General features: G+C 43.4%; 1 protein-coding gene across 2 annotated transcripts in view; it reads right to left on the minus strand.

Annotated features, from left to right (window-relative positions):
* Positions 1 to 19770, minus strand: part of APPL2 (adaptor protein, phosphotyrosine interacting with PH domain and leucine zipper 2) — a 40414-nt gene extending 20644 nt beyond the window's left edge. For both annotated transcript variants that reach the window (XM_036237388.1, XM_016127058.2), the window contains exons 1-6: positions 19563 to 19770; positions 12981 to 13079; positions 4994 to 5053; positions 4318 to 4389; positions 1256 to 1343; positions 135 to 176 (exon numbers count right to left, since the gene is read on the minus strand). In XM_036237388.1, coding sequence (XP_036093281.1) covers positions 135 to 176; positions 1256 to 1343; positions 4318 to 4389; positions 4994 to 5053; positions 12981 to 13079; positions 19563 to 19616 — 415 coding nt within the window. In that variant the 5' untranslated portion in view covers positions 19617 to 19770. The remainder of the gene's footprint in view (positions 1 to 134; positions 177 to 1255; positions 1344 to 4317; positions 4390 to 4993; positions 5054 to 12980; positions 13080 to 19562) is intronic.
* Positions 19771 to 25607: the final 5837 nt, after the last annotated feature.

Consider the following 25607-nt stretch of genomic DNA (forward strand, 5'->3'; position numbering starts at 1 on the left):
CTAAAAGTAAAGAGACATTTTAGTCCCCGGATGGGTTAAAAGACTAGAACATCCATTCAGCGTCTCTGCCCACAGACACAGTAAACCCACGGGCATCACTAAAACCGCACACCAAGAATGGAGAGGATGCCTACCACTGCTGGCGAGTCCAAAAAGGTCCTTTAAAGTGCTTACTTCTGAACAAGAGAAAAGAAACATCTTAGAGCAAAGGAAAATAAAACAAGTCAACCCAGAGCTCTATACTTTCCCAGGAAAATAAAAGGTGTATGTGTGGAAGGGGGCAGGCTCTGCGGGAACCCCGCAGGGGCCCGGGCCTCGTGGGGCGGCTGGGAATCCCAGCCTCACTGGAGCCTGTGTTATAATTCTAAAGAAGTAGTACTATACTGAGATCTTTTAGTACTCAGGTTTAGAGGTTTTGGTCAACATTTTTTATATCAGTGTTCTGAAATACTGACATAAAAAATACAATTCTTTAATCTCTAAGCAATGAATATTTTCTACAGAAATCAGAAACAAAAGGACTAGAATATTTGGATTCCTTTTTTTTGTAACGTTGACTAGTTTTTCAAGATTACCTGCTCCTTGTTATATTCATTTTTTGACTCCTTGATTTCAAAGAGTTACAAAATTATTCCAAAGTTTTTATTTTAGTAGGAGAAAAAAAAATTAGTCCAAAAGGGTGACTAGGTGAGCTCCAGGAGAACAGAGGCCCTGTCCTCTGGTTCACAGCTGCTCCCCTAGAGTCTCATGGATAAAGCATGGGTCCCACACCTCCCTGTCCTCTCCAAGCCCCCCACTTTACACTCCAAAGCATTCACAGTTCCCCAAGAACAGTGTGCCCTTACAAATGCTCCCAATCAGGAGCCTTTCCATCTTTGTCTTTGGTAAACACTAACTCCTCTCTTAAAACCCAGCTTAGAGCTCATCCTCTCCAGGAAGCCTTCCCTGGTACTTTAACCTCTAAAGAGTCATGAAGCCTGTCTGTACTGCTGCTATTCCCTGAACATCTCTGCCCTGCTGCCCTCCTCACATGATACTACAATCGTCTGTTTCCAGGACTGTTTTATTAGCCTGGGACCTCCTTTGGGTAAACCAAAAGCAATGGGGATTCAATAAAAGTTAGCTAAATTAAACTGCGCAAAAAGAAAGGGCGTTTCTCAGTGAGCCACACATTTAAAGAAACTAGTGCAGTAGGAATTACTATTAAATGAATCAATATTTTGAAGGTAATTGGCACTGAGCTCAGTTACTTTACCTGTGAGATCCTTTTCTCGAAACTGTATTATGGGTAGAACCATTGTGTCTGCCAACTGTTTAGCCAGCTCTGTATGGAGAACGTTAAGCTGAAAGAAAGAGAAATAAATTTCTATTAAAGAAATTCATATCCACTATTACTGAAGCTGTCTTATTTCACCAAGAATCAATCGCGCTGAACACCTGGGTGGTTAAAGAGCTCAGTTACACTTCCTTAGCCAATAAAAACCCTTCATAAAGCAGTGAATGATAAAGGCCTAGAGGTATTAAAAACTAAATGCGAGGTTCCAACTGACTGGTTAGGTTAGGTTTTCTAAAGGAGTCCACAGTTATTGTTTGTTTACTGTGCAAACTCTGGTTCTGTGTTTTCAATCTAAGTCATGCCCTCCTGGGGAAAGAGAATGCTTTGAAGCTCAGCACAGGTGGGTATCTGACCAGGCCACTGGGAGCCCTCACTCTCAGAGGGGGCTGAAGTCACACTTGAAAGACAGGCCTGCTGAGAACCACTGCGGGCTGCGGGCCTGGGAGTTACTCTGGAGAGAGGACACTCCCTGCTGAAACAACTCCCTAGATTTCAGGCCTCTGCTCTTTAGAAAAGTGACTGTTCTAAGAGCAAGACGCCTGTATATTCAAATGTGATCCCTCTCACCAGATACTTTAACCGCTCTTGATTCTTCCTTCCCTCCCCTTCTACCTCCAGACCTCACTAAATCCTGTCTTTGACAATGGTCTAGGAGAAATGAGTTATTCCCACCGGCACTACCGTTTTGGAGGACATTTTGTATGCCAGCTTTATGCGCTTTGCATCATTTAGTTCTCGCCCGCTCTGTGAGTTAGGTACCATTTATTATCCCCATTTTACGGACAGGCAAGGAAGTCTCCAAATCCAGAGAGCAAATAAGCAGCACGGCTAGGATTTCAGTCGTGGGCTCCTGAGATCCAAAACCCATGCTCTCCCCACTACACAGCCTGGGACACAGAGTTTGTTTCTCACGCTCACAAAGCCGCCAAAACCTCAAATGTCTGGCAATCTAGACACTAGCAGTGAACACAGTGGACGTGATTCTTTCACCAAGCCCCAGACTTTCAGAGATGACTGAGGATGCCCCAGGATTTCTGCTGGGTGCTGGGTGAACAGGGGAAACCACTCAGCAATCAGTTATCAAAGTTTCCCCAGCAGTGAGTGATATGGCCACATACAGGAATCCTGCTTCAGCTCACAGACCTCCCCCATCAGATCCTCAGATCCGGTCCTTCCAGGTTGTGCCTGCAGAGGCTGCTTTGATGGACTTAAAGACCTGCTTAAGGTCAAAGATTTTCCAGGCAAAGAGCTATAGGCCAAGCTGGTAATGGTCTCCCTGTCTTTCAATCAAGTCGAAGCATGGCAGCTTATTCAGCTGGGAATGCATGAAGACAGGTCCAAAAATGAGCCATCTGGATGGAATGTGTTAATGATTTCTCCTGAGTAACTTCAACAAGAAATATATTTTTTACTAACAGCTAAACAGCTGCATATAAGTCAATAAGTACACCTACCATATGTCTGGCTCCGTGCTCAATGCTCTGACGTACTGTAATTGACTCTTTATAACAGCCCAATTAAGAAACCAAGGCTCAGGGAGATTAAGTGGCTTTGTAATGGTTATGCATTTAAGGAATAGCAAATTTCCTTCCTATTTGTTTTCTTCCTAACTTCTCAAGGATTAAAGGGTTTGTGTCAACAACTTTTTGCTTTGAGGCTTTTGAGAGGAATGGGACAACCATTTCTAAACATGGGGCCTTCACTGAGGAGAGTGGAGAGAGCATGGATCACTTCTTGGCACTTCAGTATTGTCGTAAAGAAAATGGGGACCCCATCATCTTCCTTGCATGGCTACTGTGAGGATGAAGCAGAAAACACTTGGATCAGAGGGCCTGACTCACACCGAGCAAATGGAATCCTTAACGACGACGGCGCCCATCTCAGGCGCTCTCCCAGGAAGTGACCCAGAAACCTTACTTTTTGTGAAAGGATAGAAATCTCTGGGTGCCTGCGTAGAAGACCTGGTTCAAAGGCATTCCATTAAATATGAGCCACGCAAATTTCTACTTTTAGTGGGATTTTTCTTTAACTTCTGAGTCAAATTCCTTGCCTTAAAATTTTTTCAACCTGGTTTAGGCCCAAGTACAGAAAACGACCTCAAAAGCTACCCTTTTCTTCCCACGGGGGCTAACTGCTTTGTGTCAAGAGGCTCGTGTGGACACTCTACACGGTCTACCTTCTGGGAAGCCATGACACCGCCCGCAAAGTCACGCTTCCGGGCGTCCATCCGCTGGGAGTGCTTCGCTCCCCACTAAGAGCAGCAGCGTTCCTGCCCACGAAAGCCTGGTGGTGAGGCAGTATCTTAAACTGGAAACCTTGGTTCTGGGGTTTTGACAACCAACCACATTCCCTTAGCAACTCTCTTCTAGCCAAGTAAACATGACCTCAGTGGGTGCAGTGTTCACTTCTCCTCCTGGGCTCTTTATTCTGTTAATAAACAAACATTCTTCTCCTCATGTTCCAAAAAATTTACTTTTTGCTCCTCTCTAATTACATTTTCCATTCATCCTCCTCCTCTTCTTGAATAGATACCCACCCACTCAAACACACATTTTCAACACCCAAAGCCACCAGAAGCCAGAAGAGGTGAGCACGGACTCTGCCCGAGAGCCATGGGGGCCTTGCCAACGACCCCATTTCACACTCTGGCTTCCAGAACTGAGAGAGAATAAACCTCTGTTGTTTTAAGCCACCTACTTGTCATTTATTACAGCAGCTGTGAAAGACTAATATGCTCTCCTTAGGAAACTGGATTCTTGAAAATCTTTCTTTTGGTCTATTGTTCATATATTAGCAAAGCCTTTCCCCTCAAACCAGAAACAAATATGATATTACACAACCTTTCTTATGAAACGAACCCTGGGCGACCAACAAGTTGAGATACCGTCTCAGATGTTTAAGTAGATATCTAAGAATGGAAAGTGGGCCAAAATAAATGAAAGTCCAGAATCAAGTAAAATTTTGCCATGTTACTATCTTACCTCATCCACCACTTTGGAAAAATAGTGGAGTGTAGAAATTACTTCTTCATCGCCTTTGCCAAGAGCAAAATTCTAAGGCCAAAGAATAAAAGGGCCAGGTGTTAACCGAAAGCTGGGGAATTCAGCACCACAGCAGCACCCGCAATACACACCCTCCACGCCGACTTCCTTTCGTCTCCCAAGAGCACGTGCTGTCAGAGCATCTAACTGCAGAAAACTAGCGCTCTCCCCTTGCCCTGCCCCAGCGACGCACCAACCGCCCCTCCCAAATCCCCTGCACTGGTCATCACCCTTCGGTCCAGACATAATGGTATCTTTGAGTTTATGCCCTGGAATTGTTAGTGTCAATTCACTTGTAGATCCTCGGAGACTGTGAACCCTCCCTCGAGGGCAGCTGATTACTTCCGTAGGCCAATGAGAGTATATCATACAGAATCTCAGATAATCACCAGTTAGAATTCATCAGGGGAAAGGAAAGGGCAAGAAAAAAAAGAAAAAAATGGACATGGAGTATGGGGAAAAAAAAAAAAAAGGAGGAAGGAAGGGGTGAAGTTACAAGGGAGGGAGGGAGGGAGGAAAGTCGGTCCCTAACGGATGCCTCTGGAGAACTGCTTTTAAGAGTCCCACTGAAGAGGGTCCTGAGCACAGCACTGGACACCGCATAAATATCATCTACCTGTTTCTCATACGCCAACAACTGCTTCGAGAGCTGCTGGGTGGCCAGACACATTTCATTCTGCAGGGAGAAAAGAAAGGCAAGTAAGAGTTGTCCCATGTGTGCATACGGTCACTAAAAAATGGCACCCCAGAGAATCCCTTAAAAATAATATGGGTGTACAATAATATTGCATTTGGAAATTATCTGGAAAACAAGACCAAAACACATTCGAAGGTTAAAGCTTGCCCCCCACACACACACGCGCGCGCACAACATTTACAAATTACTGCTCTTTCTGGACATTCAGTCAGTAAACAAATGCAATGAGCAATTACAACGTGGTCAACAAAGACATGTCCCTGTCGTCGCAAGGCTCACTGGGGACGCAGACATCAAAAAATAGTTACGAGCATAATGAGAACTGCAAAGGAAATACTGGGTGCATTAGGGAGCTGTGACAGGAAGACCCAGAGGGTCTCTAAGGAAGAGATGTTTTAAGCAGACCCCCGAGGACAAGGAGTTAGCCACAGGGACAGCTCTCTAGAAGGAGGAACCACCACGCGGAACAAGCGCACAGCCTGTCTGAAGAGCTGTCGAGCAGAGAACAGCTGGAGCGGGGGGTGCAGGGGGTGGCGGCGGGGCGCGGCTGGCAGTGCGGCAGAGCGAGGGCGCGCAGGGCTCCGTGGCCCAGATTTAGACGCTATTCTCAGTGCGGTGGGGATTTAAGCAGCACTGTGACATGATCGGACTCTACTCAACGTGGAACACTAGGCTGGTAACACAGAAGCACAGCTGCAGCCCCCGGGAGGCCCGTTTTGTGCTGTTTTCCACTGGCCGATACTGTCTGTTTTCGTCTTGTCTTATTTATCCCTCTAATCCCAGGCTGCACCGCAGTTTTCCACCACCATTTCCCCGCCCCCACCCACCGCGCCCAGCCTAGATGTGTCTTACATTTCCAGAGCGTGGTTAAAACTTTTCACATTCAGCACTTATTCCTAAGAGAAGGGCAGGGCCACTGGGTGTGACCTGGTGCTCATGAGGAGGCCCTGGCTTGCCTTGGCCTCCACTTACTAATTCTCCTGGGTTTGCTGTTCCTTCAGGGGTAAGGCCTGAGCTCTATAGGAACTAGTTTTATTTTTCGTGGTCCTCCTTTGCAAGACCCAGCAGAGCCTAATCCCACTTTTTTGGACCTTTGCAGACAACTGGACAACCTGTCCCCTGACTTCCTTCATCTTCCCCAAGGAACAGGCGTCAACAGATCCTGAAATGTGGCTCTCTCCCCTTTTCCCCCAGAATAAAGTCAGGCAAATATAATAAAAGTTCCTGGCTTTGGCATCCTACTGGGGTGCTACCCCTTTCACAACAAACCAGAGCTGGCAGCCATGCCGCCAAGAGGGAGGCAAGTAAACGAATCCATAAGCACTGCTGGACATGTACATAGGAACGTGCAATAGTTTCTAGCACACAGCAGGCACTCAACAAAATGCTTGATGAATGAATGAATGATCAAGGTTAGAAGATTCATCTAAATTCCAAGTTTAAAACAATACCTGGGATCGTGGTGTGAAGGGAAAAATACCTAATCCTACAAGGAAACATCATGATCCTACAAGGGTCAATAAAATACAAAGACTGAATGGGGATGAAGCAACAGGCCAGGAAGCAGCCTGTCGACCACCTTTATCAGACAGAGTACACGAGAACAACGATCTTCACCCACTCACTGGGCAAAGGCTCAGCTACATCAGAAAATCCCTCATTCCTCTCGTGAGTTAGCAGCAGTGGGTTCAAGATGGATTTGTTCGAGCGACCCTGGCATCTCCTTGGGTCAGCACTATGCAAACCATGACCTGCAGACCCACAGAATCACCCCGGCAGCAGCTAACATCAACAGAGCACTTAATTCCCGCCAGACACCACCCTAAGTGCACTCCAGGCATTACCTCATTTAATTCTGTAAGGCAAGTCCAATTAACTCAGTTTTACAGATGAAGAAACTGAGGTGCAGAGAGGTTAAGCCACTTGCCCAAGGTCACGTAGATATGTGGTAGCAGGGCTAGGATGCGGATCCAAGTCTGTCTCATTCTAAAATCCACGATCTTAAAACACTACTCTAAGATCCCAAGTCCTGCTAAAAGATAAGAGCTGAAAAGGGCTTTGCTTTAGACTAGAGTTGACAAATTTTTCCTGTAAAGGGACGGATAGTAATTATTTTTTACTTGTGAGACAGTTGGTCTCTGTCACAACAACTCAACTCTGCTGTTGTAGCATGCAAGCAGCCACAAAAAATATATAAATGAGTGCAACTTTGTTCCAATAAAACTTTATTTACAAAAATAAGAGGCCAGCCTCAATCCTGCTTTAGACAGTAACCATGTCAGAAGACCCTCTTCTGCCTTACCTCCCTCAGGAGGCATGCCATTAAGCTACAATATTTCAGATTCGAGGAACATTTTCTACTCTAAGTCATTCTTTTCTGTATTTAACTGAGTCTAAAATTTTACTCCCCCATATGTGTCTCCTTTAGAGACTGCTCAAGGGATAAGACAACCCCCCTCACAGCCTTCAAAACGAGCAAGGGCCACAGGCTACTTGACTTTTTCTTCTTTAGCGCTTACTGGCAACTGCTCCAAACATAAAGAAAAAGCTGGTCAGGACGCTGCCAGCCTCAGACTGCACCCAGGCTCAAGGAGAGAGCCCCTACGCGTCCCTCACACAACGCCAGCACTGCTCAGGGAAGAAGGGGGCACAGCGTACGACAGCTGCTCTCCAAGATTACTATGCATAATTGGACTCTGCCGAGTCTCTCCTAGAAATACCTTATGAAAATGCTACGTGTTTTCACGCGTGTGTAATTTCGGGCTGCAGGATTCTGTCCTACCAGTATGATTTCACCGGGAACAAACCATGGGTACAAAATAGCCCGTCACCTGCCCTGAAGAAATAAACCTTTCCTGTACAGATCACATTAGCTGAAAAGTCTCTGAACTAGACCAACTGTAATCTGAATCAACTAATCTACGGTACACAAAGGTTTTATGAAATGCTTTACCAACCTCAGCTAATTAATCCACACCCTGTCAGGTAAACCCACACAATTATCTCTATAACACGACTTGCACAACTAGAGTTGGGATGGACTAAATATTAGCAATAGCAATAATAAAAATAGCTGCGCACATTCACTGAGTCACATTTACTGAGCAGGTACTTGACATCGCTATTAAATGTTTTTCACGTATTGTTATACTTAATCCTTGCAATGCACCTACCTATGAGGTAGGACTATCAGAAAGTATATAGTAACTTTCTAAAATCCCCCAACTAGTAACTGGCAAAGCGAAGACTCAATTTAGATCTGGGGGACTGGGAATCGAAAGGCCAAGTTCTCCGCACTATGCTATTTTAGCTCAGAGTCCCAGACCGTATCTGGTTAGTCCCCACAGGCCCTAGGATAGGAACATAAATCCCACACTTTTCTAGCGTCGTTCAACAGAAGAAGGTGGCCTAAAATTTAGATTCTCAATAGCTTTCTGTAAGATTCCTGCGACACTCTGGAAGAGTTCTCTGGTTGCCATCTAAGCTATTTGATGCCTCACAGGAATCCTTTGAAAAGACGACCGCAGAAGGGTTTGCAGACGGATCTCCTACCATGTTAAACAGAACCTCCCAAGGCCGTCGCCAAGGCAGAAAGACCAGTCATTAGCAAACCTGAAAGGAAAACTGAGCTTCTGGCAAAGGAATGTTTACCTCACAGTGGCAGAGCGTGCTTACCACTGCAAATGTCACCTGAAACCCCCCAAAGGCCTCTGTGGGTGGCACCATCCATGGTTAATGGGGGGCTGGGGGCAGGGGCAGAGGAATCCACCAGAGTCAAAGTCAGGATGTAGGCACCTGCTTTGGTCTCTGCCAAGTACAGACTTACCACAGCGCTGACCACAGAGCCGGGGTCATAGGTCGCATTGGTTCAGGGGACCTCCAGGTGGAGGCATGGAGGAAGCAGTACGCGGCGTGGCAGGAACGGGGTAGAAGGCTGTGTCTGGGGTAGGCCCTGAGTGGATGGAGCCTGCTGAGTGAGGCTCTGCGGTGTCTTACTCTGGAGGCAAGGCGGAAGCCCTGAGGGACTTGGGCGAGACAATGACAGGATCAGACCTGAGCAGAAGAAAAGTCCTGGGTGGCTGTGGCATGAAAAAGCAGTGAGAAGGGAGACTGGCCCAAGGGTCAGGAGACCGTCTGAAGAAGCTGAGAGATTAAAATAGGTTGAGCCCCAACCCGACAGCGGGGAAGCGGGTGGAGATCCGCGGGGGAATCCTACGCACAAACGACAGCATGTGATGCGCGGGGAGGGAGGGCCCAAGAAAAGTGCACCCCAGTCTGGGTGGCCGGCGGATGGCAGCACCCTCAGCTAAGAACCTGAGGAGGGGATACAGATTTGGGAGTGACGATGAAGTGCACAGGTGGCCTGTGCTGGCATCTAGGTGATGTCCTGAATTCAGTCCTTTATTCGACACCTGTGTATGGAACAGTGGATGGGGCCAGGCACCGTGCTGGGCGCTGGACACAAACAGAACTGCTCTCTGGGAGCTGAGTCCACAGGGCGACCAGGAAACCCCACTCGCTGCTCCTTCAGTGCTCTGATCGACAAGGACACAGGACATCTGGGCACACAGGTGTACTCTGGCCAAGAAGGGAGAGAAGGAAAAAAGGAAAGGTGCCAGAGACACCTCGGACCGGGGGTCAGTCTTACATGCTGGGAAGACCATTTGCCAGGGCAGGGGTTGATGGGGATTTCTGGTGGCAGGAATGGCATTACAAAGCCTTGAGATATGTCAAGGGCCTGGCCCATTCTGGAATAGCCAACGGCGAGGCTAGACAAGTAGGCTAATACTTAGTTCACGAAGAGTTTGGCGTGCCTTGCTGAGGAGTTTAACTTCTGCCTAGTGGTGACAGGGAGCCCCAGGAGCATCTGAAGACAGGAAGGGGAGGGAGCTTTGGGCGTGACTGATTAAGCTACAGGGGACTGAAGGGGAAAGACGCCTCCCTGAAGACAGGAGGACTGCCTGAGAGCTCCCATAGTCCTGGGAAAAGAGTATGTGCACACACGCACCTATGCAGAATCTACAGAGGTTTTTAACTTACTTAGCCAATAGTCTGAAAGACAGCAGATCATTTTAAGTAACCTGTCCCTGCTTTGTAAATGTATAAGAAATGTGTACAACTTCCTTCATCCAAATGACCTACAGTGCAATACTCCATTGCCACCATGTGCAAAGGCACATCTCACAGTGAAAAGACCAGATGTGACTCTAAGACAGCTGTAAAATGCTGAAGACAGCTTACAGACTATAGCTTCATTCTAACACTCAAGCCAAATAAAATTTAAAACTTCCCCTAAACCAGCTACAATCAGCAAAACTGCTCACAGAACTTTCCTCCAGTTTTTCTTGCTCTTCCTCTTTCTAAAACTTAGGTACGAAAGACATTCGCTACATCAGAATACAGAAATTTACCATGTGGTTTGATTTAAAATATCTTTTATGAACATTTATCATTTATCAGCAGCATAAACCTGGTTTTTAAAATAAAAAAAAAAACACATCTTGCTAAGTGGCTGTTTTCAAAAATAAAATTACAAAACTATATTAATCTAATTCAACAGATCTGGGTATAAAATATTTAAGGAACAATGTTAAATAAACCAAGAAAACATAACTTAGGGGAAAAAAACTGAATGAAAATATTGAGAAGTATTACTATATAAATAGGAGTCAGAAAAATTTTTAATTAAAAACAAAATAAAACAAAATACGTAAGTCTTCAAATAAACCTGAAAAGCCAGCTGACCCTGACCCAGCTGATCTGAATGCCACTGACTACTGCTCGAAGCTGTCACTGGGTTTGGCAGCACTGAAGAGCTGTCCCCGCTAGCCTCTGCTGCAGGAAATGCCGAGGCAGGAGCAAGGTTTCTGGCCAGGAGGAGAACCCATGTGATGGTCATGTGGTGTGAATTAAAGCTCTCTTGGAATGAAAGACCCACTTAATTTTGGCAAAATGTAGTTTTCTGGCTCAAAAGACAAAGTGCATAAAGAGAGTGTTTGGACGTCTCCAAGTAAATGATTGTGACAGACATGGAAAGCCAGAACAGAGGCCCTTGGGAGTGGAAGAAACACAGTCTCTTAAGTCTGGTGCTCTTAGACCTTAAATAGGAAACAAATCATTTAAGTAACTATATTCAAATTACTGAATAGCAAGAACGTTCAGCTATAAGCCCAAATTTGACAAAGTATGTCCCCAGGTTCTGAATGTCTTACTGAACAAACAAGCAAGCTTACAAATAAGCAGGATTCATTTGGCTGTTAAATTAGTTTCAATTAATAAGTTACACTTGTATAGTATAGTTTGCAATTCTAAGTCTCCAGCCTGACTTCTGGATCTGAACTTTCAACAAGCTCTCTTTCTTCATTTTGATGTCCCACGGACACTTCAAGATCAGCCTTTCAAGAGACTGACATCTCTACAGTTAAAACTTAACAGCATTTCATTAACCAATGTCACCATAAAAATAATTAAAAAAAGAGACTGACATTTCCAACACACACACACGCACACACGCACACACGCACACACGCACACATGCACACAGCCTACCTACCTACCTTCCACTCCTCTTCCTGTGGTCTCCCAACTGTCCATGCTCATGTTCAAGTCAGAAGACCTGCATATCACTCCTGATTGATCCTTTACCCACCTGAATCCTTCACATTCAATTGTGATCTGCCTCCTACACACCTCTGAAATCCATCCATTTCTTTCCATCTCTACTGCCATTTCTCTAGTTCAGACTACCATCTCATGCTCAGTAGCTGAGAGTTTCGGCTTTGACCTCAGGCTGATTTGCCCTGCCATGTATTAAGGGGAGGACGTGGAGATGTTACACATCATCAGCATCCTTAGGTCCCTGACCTACGGAAAATGAACGTAGCAACATCCACCTCACAAAGAGGTGTTGGGGAATTCAAATAAAATGGTCCATGTGAAAGCCGTCAAATCATGCTTGGAAGCTGTCAGTGTTCAATGAACCTCAACTATCACAACCATCCTCCCCCTGGGCGCCCAGCACAGCTCCTCTGGGTTAAGTGGCATCTCTCCTAACACTCTTAGGTGTTTAATCTCTCAACCAACTGTAAGCTCCCTAATAGCAAGGACTGAGTCTTCTTCCTCATATACAATATGAATAAATGACTAATAAAACTATGATTATAAATGATTATATACAAATATTAAGAGCTATATAATAATAAATGACTATAATGAGTATTAACATGTATTATTAGATAGTGAATGCGGTATTTAAGATCAATGGAAAAAAACATTAACATTTCAGATTTAAGTCAGCAAAAAATGAGTAATGAAAAGTACTAGCTGCCATAATATTTTGATGTGTAATATAATGAATTTTATTTTTAACTGAAAAATTCACTTTTGCTACTCAGCAATTTATTTGCCATGGTTTTGCAAGCCAGAGATATTTGTTCCTTAAAACAAAGAAGCCACCCAATAGTTTCAGAGCTGTGACTCAAAGCTTTTCAGAGGAAGCACTCAAAAAAGCATCTCTACCCACTCGCACTGATATCTAAGACTTCCCATTTATGAGAAAGACAAAGGGCATGTTTCAGAATACTGAACCCACTCATTCACAAGTAGGAAGAGGAGACTCAAGTGTTTCTCTTTGTGGTTGAATTTTTAAAAAAATTAAATGCAGTGATGTGGTCCCTCTCCACTAGTTCTCCTAGTTCCAGAAAAACTGCCCTCTTTCTTCAGCAATGAAAACAGGCTGCCCTTAGTTTTTGAAGGTGAGCAGAAGAGGAAAAACAATTCTGATTTTATTTCAAAAACTAAAATGGCGGTGTTCCGACTCAAATTTCTCAACCTCCCGAGAGAAGTTTCAGGTGAGGGCCGAGGGCCCCGACTCTGCTCCTCTCCAGGTGAGGGGGCGGCAGGATACCTGGGCTCCGTAGACGCGCTGCATCGCCTGGAGCAGCTGGTTGGTATAATCCGTGAGGGTGCCAGCATCTTCTTCAAACACACTCAGTAAAGAGCGAGTCTGCGAGGAAAGAAGAAAAGGGGTCAATTTTATTTCTAAGTGGAGAAGTTACAAAGGAAGTAGGAAACATGCACGGTGGCTGTTCGCTGGCTTTGTTCTTTTATTGATTGTACTTGTAAGAATTGATTCCTGCAGCTTTAATTTGGAACTCTCTTTTCTAATCCTTTAGGGGCAAACAATACAATTTGGGGCCAGAAAAGGAAAACCAATTTTTAAAAGATTAAGATACGAGGGCTAGTATCTGTCTTGACTTTAGCCCCTAAACACCAGTAAAGTCTATTCATTTTAGAAAAAGTGTTAGGACAGCCTCTTCCCTCAAGCTCATAAACTGAACACAACATTGGGCCTGTCTGTGTACCTGGGGCGTGGACGCCCAGCATTGCATCATCCCAGCAGCTAACCATCTGTCTGGTTGTCTGCCATCTTGGACATCTTTCAAGATTGTGTCATTCTTTCCTCTTATGGAGGAAAGAGTATCTTTAGTCGTATTTTTATTCAACTAATTTCAAACTCATGGCCAGGAAATTTCATGTGCCCTGGGTCCACTGGTGAGAGATCTAGGCACAAAACTTAAATAGCAACTTAACAAGAATGCTAGCTCAGTTTCCCTGGGAAGACTAATGACTCAGTGTCTCAAGAGCAGTGGAGCATTGTCATTAGACCAAAGGCGTCTCCCATCTGACACGCTGAGCACTGAAGAAATATTTATACATTGGATAGTCTCTGAAGAAGTATCGAGGCAAATCCAAAAGTCTTTTGACTTTTGTTAATGTGCCCAGCACAGTGGGAATTTAAAATACTATGTTAGTGATAATGGGATCTCTATTTCAGAAGATAATCCATTAGGCCTAGAATGGAAAGTTACAGAAACACCTTTAATGAGGTGATTTCAAAGCACTTTACAAAGAACAATCCATCAAGGCTCATTATTCCCCTGCAAATGAATTCCAGGTCCTTTTTTTCCCCTAACCTATCTCAGGTAAGAGAGCAATAACTGGCCTCATGGGAACTCCAATAAACTGGAGCAGAAACCTAGGCTTTTGGATTGTCTGTTCTACAAACCCTGGCGCATTTCAGGGCAGTGCACGCTCATCCTGGCTTTGCCCTAGGTAATCCTTAAGGCTAAAAATACCTGTTCCGAGACCAGTGTATTCTCTTCAGTACCAGTTTTTCTCCACAGAAGGACCAGAATACAAAGAATAAGGAAAATGTAGATAGGTTGTTTAAAAGCTCTTGATGAAAGGAAAACATTAGAGGGTACATACAGTGTGGAATTCGTGTGTTAGAATGGAGTTCTTCAAACTTTTTAAAATTAAAATCCACAGTACAAGACACATTTTACCAAACAATATCATAAGTGTGCATCCATATTGATTTTTTTCTATTCCTTTCCTGTTTGATTCTGTTTTAAACAAAAATAATGGTTGTGACTCACTAGATTTCATAATCTATTAATGGATGTCAACCAGCAGGTGAAAAACACTGATTTTGAATTCTTCATTCCTTCTCTTTAAACCATAATATTTGGAAAAAGATAGCTAAAAGACATTCTTAGAATCTACACTGAGTGGTCTATCACTCTATACTCATTCACTCATGCACACAACTCTACCTTCATCCAATATCACTGAAACATTGTGGTGGGAACTAAGACTCAAAGGTAATAAGGACTGACTCTCATTCTGTAGGAGCTTAGAGTCTAGATCTTAGAGCTGGTTCCTCTCATAGGATCTGGGATCCCCTCGGGTCCATCGTCAGTCCTGGATCCAAATTTGCAGAGTTAATGACATAATGAATGTACACAAAGTGCCTACCGGTGCCTGACACAGAGTGATAGCAAATGATAATGATTATGAAGAAGAAAATGAACTTTCATTGCTTATTATATTCTGAACACTAAGGGCTTCACGTGTATGATTTCACTAGAACACTACAGCGACACTGTTATCTACACAGCTATCCATAAATGTCATTTAATAGGAGAACTTTTTGTTCTCATGGTGCCAATGCTGTAGGCCCTGCCAATGTTTACGATTCTGATACCTTATCTGCTATGACTAACAAGTCTAGGAAAATGGGAAGGAATGAGTGATACAACTGGATTGAGGATATTTAAGGTTTTTACTACTACTGATAACTGATAATCCATTTTGTTGCATCATATTTACTGTTTGTAATACTCTTAGGAACAAAATAAAATGGGAAAGAGAGGTAAGATAAAAAGAGAGGACTTGCGTAAATGTCTTCCACAAAGAGAAGAGTAAGAAAACGAAAACTTCCATTTACTTTGTACCTACGTGTCAGACACTGTGCTGAACACTAAATATTTGTTACTGCATTTAATCCTTCCGAAAACTTTATGAGGCAGGTACCATGGGTACAGTAACCTGAAGTTCATCAGGGTTAGGAAATTCGGCTTCCCGCGGTTGGGAAGCACGGTGCTGGGATGTAAACCCGGATCTGGCTTGTATCAAATGGCTAAGCTTCCTCCACTGCGAGAGGCTGCACCCTTCACCCGGCAAGGTGGGTTCTATCAGTGGGCATGCGCTTCGGTCCACAGCCCACAGTCCTGCCTGGAGGCAGGATAAAGGCTGCTTGGAGCTGGCTTCTCTTTGGTCATCCTACTATCATGCTCTCGTCTATGGTAACTGCCGAAGAGCTACATCACAAGGGTTGTCTTTTTTCTTTCTTTATACTTTGGATATGTTTACTATGACATCCATTAGAACTGACAAGAAAACTCCAATCTTCTCTTTTTAATTCAACTAGGCCACGATCACCCGTGAAAAAAATATCCTCAGCTATCTCAGACATCCGCTAAAATTTATATTTGAACAACAGGAATGTTCTGAAACAAAGAAGGAACAAGACCAAGGAATAGGCAAAGGTACACCAGTTGCTCAAAAGCGCTACTAATAAGTCACAAAGACATTGATGCATATCACTTATGAAGATAATAACAGCAACCATTTATAGAGGTCTAGGACATGCAGGCATGAAGACACTTTACGTATGCTATTTATTCTTCGTAAGAATTCCATTAAGTAACTTTTTTATCCAAATTTTACAGATGTGGAAACACAAGTTCAGAGAGGTTGAGTAACTTGCTTAATGTAACTGTGGCAGAATCGGGATTTGAAGTTCCTCCTTTATCCACTAACCTACACTCTCAATAGTATGCCTGGCCAGAAAAACACAACCAAACACCCCGTGGATACAGCCTCATCTCCACACTGTTCCTCTAAAAGAAACTGGTTGTTTCCTAATGAAACAGTCCTGGACATTTTTTGCTCAAGAAAAGCCTCTAATTATAACGGCACAATTTAATAGCTCTGATTATAAAATATATTTTTAAATTACATATAAATATATATTATATATTATACTTTTTTAAGGTAAAAACAATTACAGTTCTTACACCCATAATTTGGTGGAGGGATAGAAATGTCTCAGGAGAACCAAATCTACTGAAAGGAAAATGTATTGTAAAACAAAGAGAACAGCAGGACAATGAGGACACAGCCACCAGGTCGTGTTTTGAGGCATCTTTTGCTTGAGTAAAGAAAGGCCTGGTTTGGTCAGAGAGGGCTGTTCCCAGCTGGCCCACTCACTGCATAATGTCAGAACTAAGACTTTAATCATTGTGTGTTTCAATTACGCCAACTGCAAATGAAATAAATAAACATTAAAACAGCATAGCAATAGTGCTTTTGTCTTTACCTTATCTCGAAAGCAGACAACTTAAACCAAAGAGAATAAGCCCTTGAAGAATGAGCTGAAGCAGCTCAAAGCTGCACTTGTGTTCCTATCACAGCAGTACTCACACTGTACTGGAACTGCTGTTTTCCTTATCTGGCTCCTGGAACAGACTGTGAGCCAGTGGTGGGCAGGCACTCTTATCTCATCTGTCACTATTATCTCATCCATCACTACTTCCCAGCATTCAGCAGCCTCTGCCAGGAGCGGAGGCTCGCAAACAGCAACAGAGACAAGTATCTTAATCCCTAAAACGTCTGCCTCATATATGAGAGGTAACCAGAAATAACATGGGTATGCACACAGACAAGTCATACAATGCAACATGCAGTACTGTAAAGGAGGAAATGAATCGAAGTATCTAAGGTCAGGCAACTGCTATTCAGCGCTTCCTGGGTCACTGAATTCAAATACAAAAGCATTTATGTTCAGTTAATGAATCCTGTGCAGCCAGGTTACTGGAGCAACTCTCCTAACTACTGGACATAAAACTAGAGGAAACAATAGGTGGTTTCTTAGGACCTTTTCCTTTTAGTGAAACATTTTAGGTCACTGATGAAAGAAAAGCCAGGTGGTAGGTAGCTGAACAAACTTGTACAATACAAACTGCCTGGGTTCCAACCCTGACTGTGTATAATCTTCTCTGCTCCTTGGTAATTTTAACGGAGCACCTACTTCAAAAGATTGTTGGGAGGATTAAGTGAGTTAATATAGACAAAGTATTTAGAACAGTGCCTGACACGTGACATGCATGTGTGATGAAGGTATCTGCTACTGTCTTTACACATAAAAAGAAGGAACTGGATTAGGTTCCTTCCAGCTCCAAGTCTATGAATCTCCTTGGGAGTAAAGCTGCATTACGCACATACCCACACAAGAGTTTTAAATATGCTCTGATGATAATCAAAGACTTTCTTGCAAGTTAGCTTCTATTTAACAACCTTACCGAGAACCCTAGTGGGGTGACACATCCAAGTCTCAAAAACAAAGACAAATTCCCTACATTAGGAGGAATATTTGATAGGAATGACAATGCCTCTAAACCTCTTCTTCCATATATAAGCTCAGAGTTATAAACCATGCAGATATGATAAAAATCTTAAGCTTCTAAAGCCCCTTAAAGATCATCTGCTCCATATCCCTCTACTGCAGATGAGAAAACTGAGCCAATCGTAGGATGGGGATAAGTGACTTGCCCAAATCACATGATAACTCAGTGTTAGAGCCAGAATTACGACCCAGGTCTCCTGACTTGTTTGCCAGGCCTCTTTCTATTTCCTCGCAGCTGAGCAAATCCTGTAAACCAGCAGAAATAAATAGTACATATTCATTTATGTGAGATCCCAAAATTTAAAAGGTGACTTATTAGTGAAGGCAACGTGGAGAATAAGTTAGTGCAACCTCTCTAACCTGGCTTAGCCATCACATGTTCAGTGAGGAAAGCAATACATCTTTGCACCTCAGTTTCCCCCACTACAAAGCAAATGGAAATCTTCATTCAAAATGTTATCGTTAGAAATTCCACATTATTATCTTCAGTCCTACACACACTATATGTGAGTATGGATAAAATGACTTCTAAGGGCTTTGGTCCCATTAAAATGCCAAAAGTCTAGAGACTTCAAACAGGGCTTTGAAAAGTCAATCAGACCAGCAGATATGAATTAAAAATTATAGTTTCGTACAAAGAGATGAGCACAAGACAACTTAGCGCACAGCCCTTACCACTATTTATTCTGGACAGTGGAGGACAGAGGCAGAATGCGTGTAAGTAAGCCCATCAAAGACCATCCCAGGACTACAATTCACTAAGAAAAAGGAAAAGAACCAAAAAGAGAAGGGAAACTGTGAAAGGGAAAGATTAATCTCGTCCTAATTTTTCAAGAGTTGAGACACTAGGGAATAAAGAGACTTATTTAAATAACCCAGGGATGCAGAACCAGAAGAACAGATATGAAGCTGGGGAAATGGTAATGGAGAACAAAAGTTCCCTGGGGAAAGGTGCACTGAATTATGAACTAATGTCATTCTGCACTCGTTTGCTATATTTACACACCAGCTCTCACCTGCAGAGCTCAAAGGACTTGACTCTCAAGCGCACTAATGAAATTCTCCTGTGCAATAAATGGGGCTGGTATTGTCAATTTTCTCTTCACAAATGGGAAAACAGTGCCAAAGGGAGGCCCGGCGCCGCTGAGAAAGAGATCCAGGCTGTACCTTCCATTCTAGCCCTAAATCCACTAGGTCCCATCACGTTGGTAATAGCAGTAGTAATAACAGTAATAATAAACATAACTCTTTACTCTGTATCAGGCATTGCCTGCTAACAACTTTATAGGCATTTCCTTATTTCTAACAACTCTACGAGCCAGATAAATTATCACCCCTATTTTACAGATGACAAAACTGAGGCACAAAAAGGTCAAGTTCTTTGCCAGAGACACTCAGCTAGTAAGTGGTGGTGCCGAAGTTCTGGCAGGCAGCCTCAGTTTCAGCTGAGTTTGGAAAGGGGTCATGACACAAAGGCTCCGACTGCAGGGACTCCCCTGGGTTCTCCAGCTCTGCCTGAGGGATGCCACATCCCGGGGCATCCCAGGCTCAGGACGCGGGGTCAAGCCCACTCCTTTCTGGCCCCCCCAGGAAGCTTCCTCGCCTCCACCCCAGGGGTTGGAGAGGCCTCCTCGGCCTCAGCTCTCGCGCAAGGGGGACTGGAGCGGAGGGAGGTACCTGGGGGCTGTCCTGCAACGCCTCCTCCAGCAGCAGCTTGTCCACCGCGGGCATGGTGCAGCACGGCGGGATCGAGGTCCGGATGGAAGGACGGAGGGAGGGAGGCGAGGCCGCCGAGGCTGGTCCGTGCTCAGGCGACGAGGCGGACGCTCTATGCCCGTGACAGCCCCGCGCGCGCCCACGCCTGACCAGTGGCCGCCGCCGCCCGCCCGCCGGCCCTCCTCCCGACCCGGCCCTCCTCCCGACCCGGCCCTCCTGCGAGCCGGATCAACAGGAAGTGTGGCCAGCGCCCGGCCGGCCGCCGGAAGTGTGGCGGCCCACTTCCGCCGCAGACCCCCCGCGCCAGCCGCGCTGCTCTGGGACCGCGCGCGGAGTTAACTTCTGACGTCTGCGGCTTAGGGGTCTGGTCCTTACGCCAGTCGGTCCGTGTGAAGCTGGAGAAGGGGATCTCGAGGGTGGAACGATAAGATTTTATCTACTTGTGGCTACCCAGAAAACTTTTGAGCTCAAGGTGAAAGGAGGGAACAGATTTAGCTGCTGTGACTCGCCACTTTTTTAACTAAAGGAAAACCCTACACTTAACTTCCTCACTACTTTTTCTAGATAAATCTCGGTACTCCCGAATCAGCTCTGAGGACGAGGGTCGCCTAATTTTAGGAAAAACTGGATAACTAAGTCATTGGTAATGCTCAGACGTAACCACGTTCGAAACCACAGCAATGTGATTTGAGCAGTGTCATTCGGTCTCCTTATGGGTTGTTTTGTCATCTTGGAAAATTTCATAATTGAGGTTTTAAAATTGGAAAGTTTGGATATTCTAGTTTCGTATTGTCATTTAGAAATTTAAAAATGGGGCCCAGAGAGTGAAGTGATTTGGTCACGGTCAAACAATGAAAGCTAGAGAAAGATGAAAGGGAGGGAAGAGGGAGCAATGACGGAAGACTGACAAATAGAACTTGACATTTTTTATACCAAGTTAAGAGTTTCAGAAGTTCCTTCTCTGGAAATAAGTAGGATTTGTCTAATAGGACACGTCACCAGAATCAATAGGCAGGATAGGAAAAATGATACAAATTCTGTATTCTACAAACACCTAGGAACATTAAGGCATGATTTGATTGGCAAACACCTCTGAAAGTCTGGTTACATGCTATCTGATCGCTTGAAAACTCCATTATTCTTAGTGGGCTCTAGCCAGCACCAACCTTTCATGAGCCATTGTATGGCCTTCATGTGGAAATCATCCTGCCTCCTTTACTCTACTATATACTTTCTTATTCTTTGGTAACATCATGCTTATGTCATATATTTTCCTCTTTCTGTATTTTCTATGAAGTACCATTCAGTTAATGTCACCTTGTACACTCGCCCAACTCTCTTGACTGAAATCCTCTTCCACAAGGTCAGACTCAAACTCTTCCTACTTTGTGACGGCAAAGATCACTCCCTCCTCTGAACAGTCAGCACTTTGTTAGTCGAAGTGTCTTACCCAGTAGCACTTTTTCTTTCTCTGTGTTGGTCTTACTCCCTCTGAAAATAGTAAGTCTCTCAAAAGCATAGCCTGTCACCTTCCGTTTGATTCAGGACACGGCAATTCCCCTAGTGGGGAGTTGGTGGGGGAAGAGGGGTCTCAAACCCTGCACTGAGAGAAAAATCTTCTTAGTTGAGTGCAAGGAAGAATTCAAACGCCTACCAAACTGAGAGTCAAAAGGAAAGTTTATTAGAGAAGGGGTAATACTCCGCAGACAGAACACGGTTTCCTCTCAGAGGAAGAGAGAGCCTAAGAGAGATTCAGAGGGTCAGAGAGAGCTGGGGACAGTAAGAGGACAGAGTAATGAAACTGAGAGGGACCCTGGGAATTCAGTTTTTATATCATTCTTTAGTTTCTGTGAATTATAGTTTAAAGACTTTGTTTACTCACTTTCCTTTCATATAGGCATAAAGTGAGAAAAGATAAGAGTATGTAGTGAAAAAAAGTAAGACTGTAGTGTGAAAGGCCTGCTGGCGATTCCTAGCCTATAGTCAGTCCATAGGTTCTCCATGATTTTAGTCATAGAGAATGAATGATTTTATTTTGTATAGGATGCCACTCAAAGGCTCTGTTTTTCCCTCATAGTGTGAACAAATAGTTAATTGGCAATCCTAGCAGAAATCTTCCTTAGTTCTGCAGATTTCCTCACAGTCCGGCTGCAGGGCTGGTCAGCATATTGCAGTTTCCGAATATAGCTTGATTTAACATATTAGTTCTCTTGCCTCCTCCCTACATTACTTTTATTTTGAATACTGAGATGCATGATAACAAATACATGTTTTCTGTTAGTGACATACTCATCTCTTTCAACTCTCTACCAATTATTTAAGAGAAATTTCACCCTACCTTTAGTCTAGCTTTATTCCTACCCTTCCATCCAATAGGAAACACAAGAGTTATTAATTGCCTACCAAGCAAACGATAGTGATCCTGCTGATGATAAGAATAGTATAAAATTGTACCATTTTAATTTGACGATAGATTTAAAAATGAGACAATGACCTCCAGAACCCTGGAAAGGCCTTAGAAGTCCCCTTGGGAATCACCACATATCCATGTGCCAACTTATCTACTAATTAAAATTACTTTTCCTCAAATGCCAGTATTCATAATTGTTGAAATCGCTTTACAGAAGGCCATTACTTTTTTACCTTTTATTGCTACATTATGGGCTAAACGGCCTTAGTGGGATTTCTTGACACTTAAGTATTATTTATAATCTTGTTTCTGTGGGAAAATGCATCCCAAATTCAAAACAACTAAGCTACAAAACCAACTCTGGGACTATAACGTATTTGCAAATTGTTAATACAATTCATTTTATTTATTAATTCCCCCAATCATTCGTTTAATAAGTATGATTGCTCAATGTTAAGCACTATGTCTCCTAATTTTACCGTCTTTATTATGACTCATTTAAATCCTAAAGGCAAATTACCTCCTCTTCAACAGATAATCTGTGAAAAACTGTGTAAGTACCAACTTTTTATAAGCATGAGAAAAATTTTTTAAAGTTTCATTAGAAAGTATCTGTCCCTATTAAACTACTGCGAGGGCGGATTTCAAACATCTACCCAACCGTATGTGAAATTCCTGTACAGCCGTGAAGTTGATGACAGGAAGTATGAAGATGGACAATTTAGAATTGTCACGTCCTTTGGGAAGAGAAAGAATGAACTCTATGGGGCTGTAACCTTTTACACATTGAAGACCAATGGAGAAAAGTACATGAGCTGTTTCCATAGCCAACTATCTATGTGTCCTGTATTAATCAGGACTTTTTCAATTGCAAATGACAGAAACCTAACTTCGACTAGCTTAATGAAAACATAGAAGTCTGGGAGAGACTGAGTGGCGAGGAGACTGTTTTTCTTAGATTATTTATGTACTGATGAGGATGATCCAGTAGAGTCGGGGGAAAAAAATTGAAGATAACAGGAGAGTGAAGTGACGATTTCAGGAACACGGTCCTTGAGCAGACAAAAAGGAATTGGCTCCAAACCACACGTGAAGGGGGTAGAAGCAGGGGCAGTGCATTCGGGTTAATAAATGTGATAGTAGGTTGGTAAGTTTTAAGTGGAGGAGGGCGAAGTTCTTTTTCTGATTGCTTTTATTTTCTCAGTAAAATAAGGAGCAAGGCCATCAGCTCAAAGCAATGGTGGTAAGCGGGTTTTGGAAGTTTGAGGAGAGAGGAAAAGGTATGATAAGTCATCTTAGGGTGTGAGAAGATGAGGCATAAGTGTTAATATCCCCATTTTACAGATGCTGCAACTGAGGCTCAAACAATGACAAAGTTCCAAAGGACAGGATTGTGCTCGTTGCACCCCAAAGGGAAGAAGGAAGTCTGCTCAGTAGGAAGCCTAAGGCTAGTTGGCTCTGGGACCCCTCTTCCCTTACCTGCCAGGTGCCTACACAGTGTTCAACCTATAGGAAATCCTGTTTAAGTGGTTGTTGAATGAATGGCTGTTCCTGTTTTCTCCACCTAAGACTACTGTGATGTCAGGCTGTTACTTCACTGACTGTCTTTTTCGTCCATTTTGCCTCCTTACAGTCAGTCCATGGAAGCTAAGAGAGGAAACTGAAGACCACCAAAGGAGGTCTGGAGTCCTTCAGGTCAGAGAGACTACTATGGAAAACAATAAAGAAGGGAAAGAAGCAGAAAAAGCCTCATTAGTTCTCAGTACTGTGTTCATCTCAGGGTGTGAATTGGCCTGTGACTTTCAAGATATAAATTTGATCATGTCACTCTGCTGTTTACAACCCTTTGATGATAATAAGGCAATAATAATAGTAGCAAATAGCACTTGCAAAGTTATTACTGTGTGCCAGATGCTATATGAATTATTTTACTTGCATTATTTTCTGGCATTGTATCCAAAAGCTCCTTGGTTATTTGCTGTTATTACCCCCATTTTAAAGATGAGGAAACTGAGGCCTAGGAAGCTTAAAGAACTTGCCCACAGTTAGCTAATTTCAGAGATGAAATTCAAATGCAGGCAGTCCATCTGCAGAAGATGTTCTTACACAGCCTCTTCGGAGGTCTCCTTCTGCAGGTCTCCCTATTGCCTACAGTGTCACATCTGTATTCTTTAGCAGGGGCACAAGCCCCTGCATGATGTAGCTCCTGATTACCATGCTGACATCATCTCCTGCCATGACCCTTTGCACACCCACCATATGAAGGTCATCACAGACCTTGAAAATATACCGTCTGGCATGCCTGTGTCTGTGCAGATTGTTCCCCTCGGCCCCAAATGCCCTTCCCTCCATGAGCCACTTAAAAAATTCATCGTCTAAAGCTCAACTTAAATATCACTCTGTGGTCAATGATATTCAATTCAGTGCATATTAATTAAGCATGTACTTTGTTCCAAACCCCAAGCAAGGCACTGGAAGTTTAATAATGTAAGAGACATGAATTTCCTGCCTTCAAAGAAGCTTCTGGGCTAATGACGGCAAGTCATTAAAGAGATGAGCATTCTGATAGGGGGCGCGCAGGCTGCAGGGGAGCACATGGTGGAAGGCTAGGGCTGAATTTCTGGGAATCAGAACAGAATGAGAAAAGTGGCTACATTAGTCAATCTTGCTTGTAGCTGTTGCCATGTCTGTGTGTTTGTGACTGTCTGCTGCTAATGATATGTCATTCCTTAAGGTAAAATAAATACTAGTAAGCTTATATGTATAGCATAGTTTATATAAGTCTTTTGAACATTGCTCCATGACACAAATTTTGGAAGAAAAATGCATTCTTAAGTTGGCAATTTTGACACCAGATCCAGTGGGGTACTATTAGCTTTGCTAGAAGAGATTAGTGTAATAACTTCATTCACATGTCACCCGAAAACACTCAGTGGCAGTTCCCAGCATCTTCATAAATACCACTAAACTTAAATTTTTTTATTAAATAATTTTAGATAACAAAAATAATAAGTAAAGAGTATATAATATTGAAAGTATTTTAAGAATAGCTTATGATAGTAGAAATTTCTGAGATTTCCCCAAAACTCTGATGTCTTATTTCCAAATCCCCCAAATTCAGGGAATTTGGAAACAGTAGCAGGGGCCTGTAGGCTAACTTAAGACTTATTCTATGTCACTTTAGGCTGATTTATCTGTCTTTCCTCCACCTGCCTATGAGGCTTGAGTCATGCTTTTATTAGCAATTACGCCACTGTCTTAATTCTTTACATGCCTATTTCTCATGACTTAGCTGGAAACTTCTAAATTACAAGTCCTTATTTCATGCATCTTTACGTCTATCCCAAGATCAAGACCTGGCTTTTAACTGGCTTTCAGGAGAAATTTGCACAGCGAATGACAAATTTCGGTAATGGTATCAGTTAGGGTTAGATTTGGCTATAATTAATAAGGAAAAATAGCATCTTAAACATGATAGACATTTATTTCTCTTTCATATTTAAGAAGTTCCGAGGCAGTTAGTCCAGAGCTCACATGGCGCTCCACAGTGTCAATTGGTGTTTATCCAGTCTTCTGATTTCCCTTCCCAAAGACAC

Source organism: Rousettus aegyptiacus, unplaced genomic scaffold (assembly GCF_014176215.1).
Source record: "Rousettus aegyptiacus isolate mRouAeg1 unplaced genomic scaffold, mRouAeg1.p scaffold_m13_p_2, whole genome shotgun sequence".
NCBI lineage: Eukaryota > Metazoa > Chordata > Mammalia > Chiroptera > Pteropodidae > Rousettus > Rousettus aegyptiacus.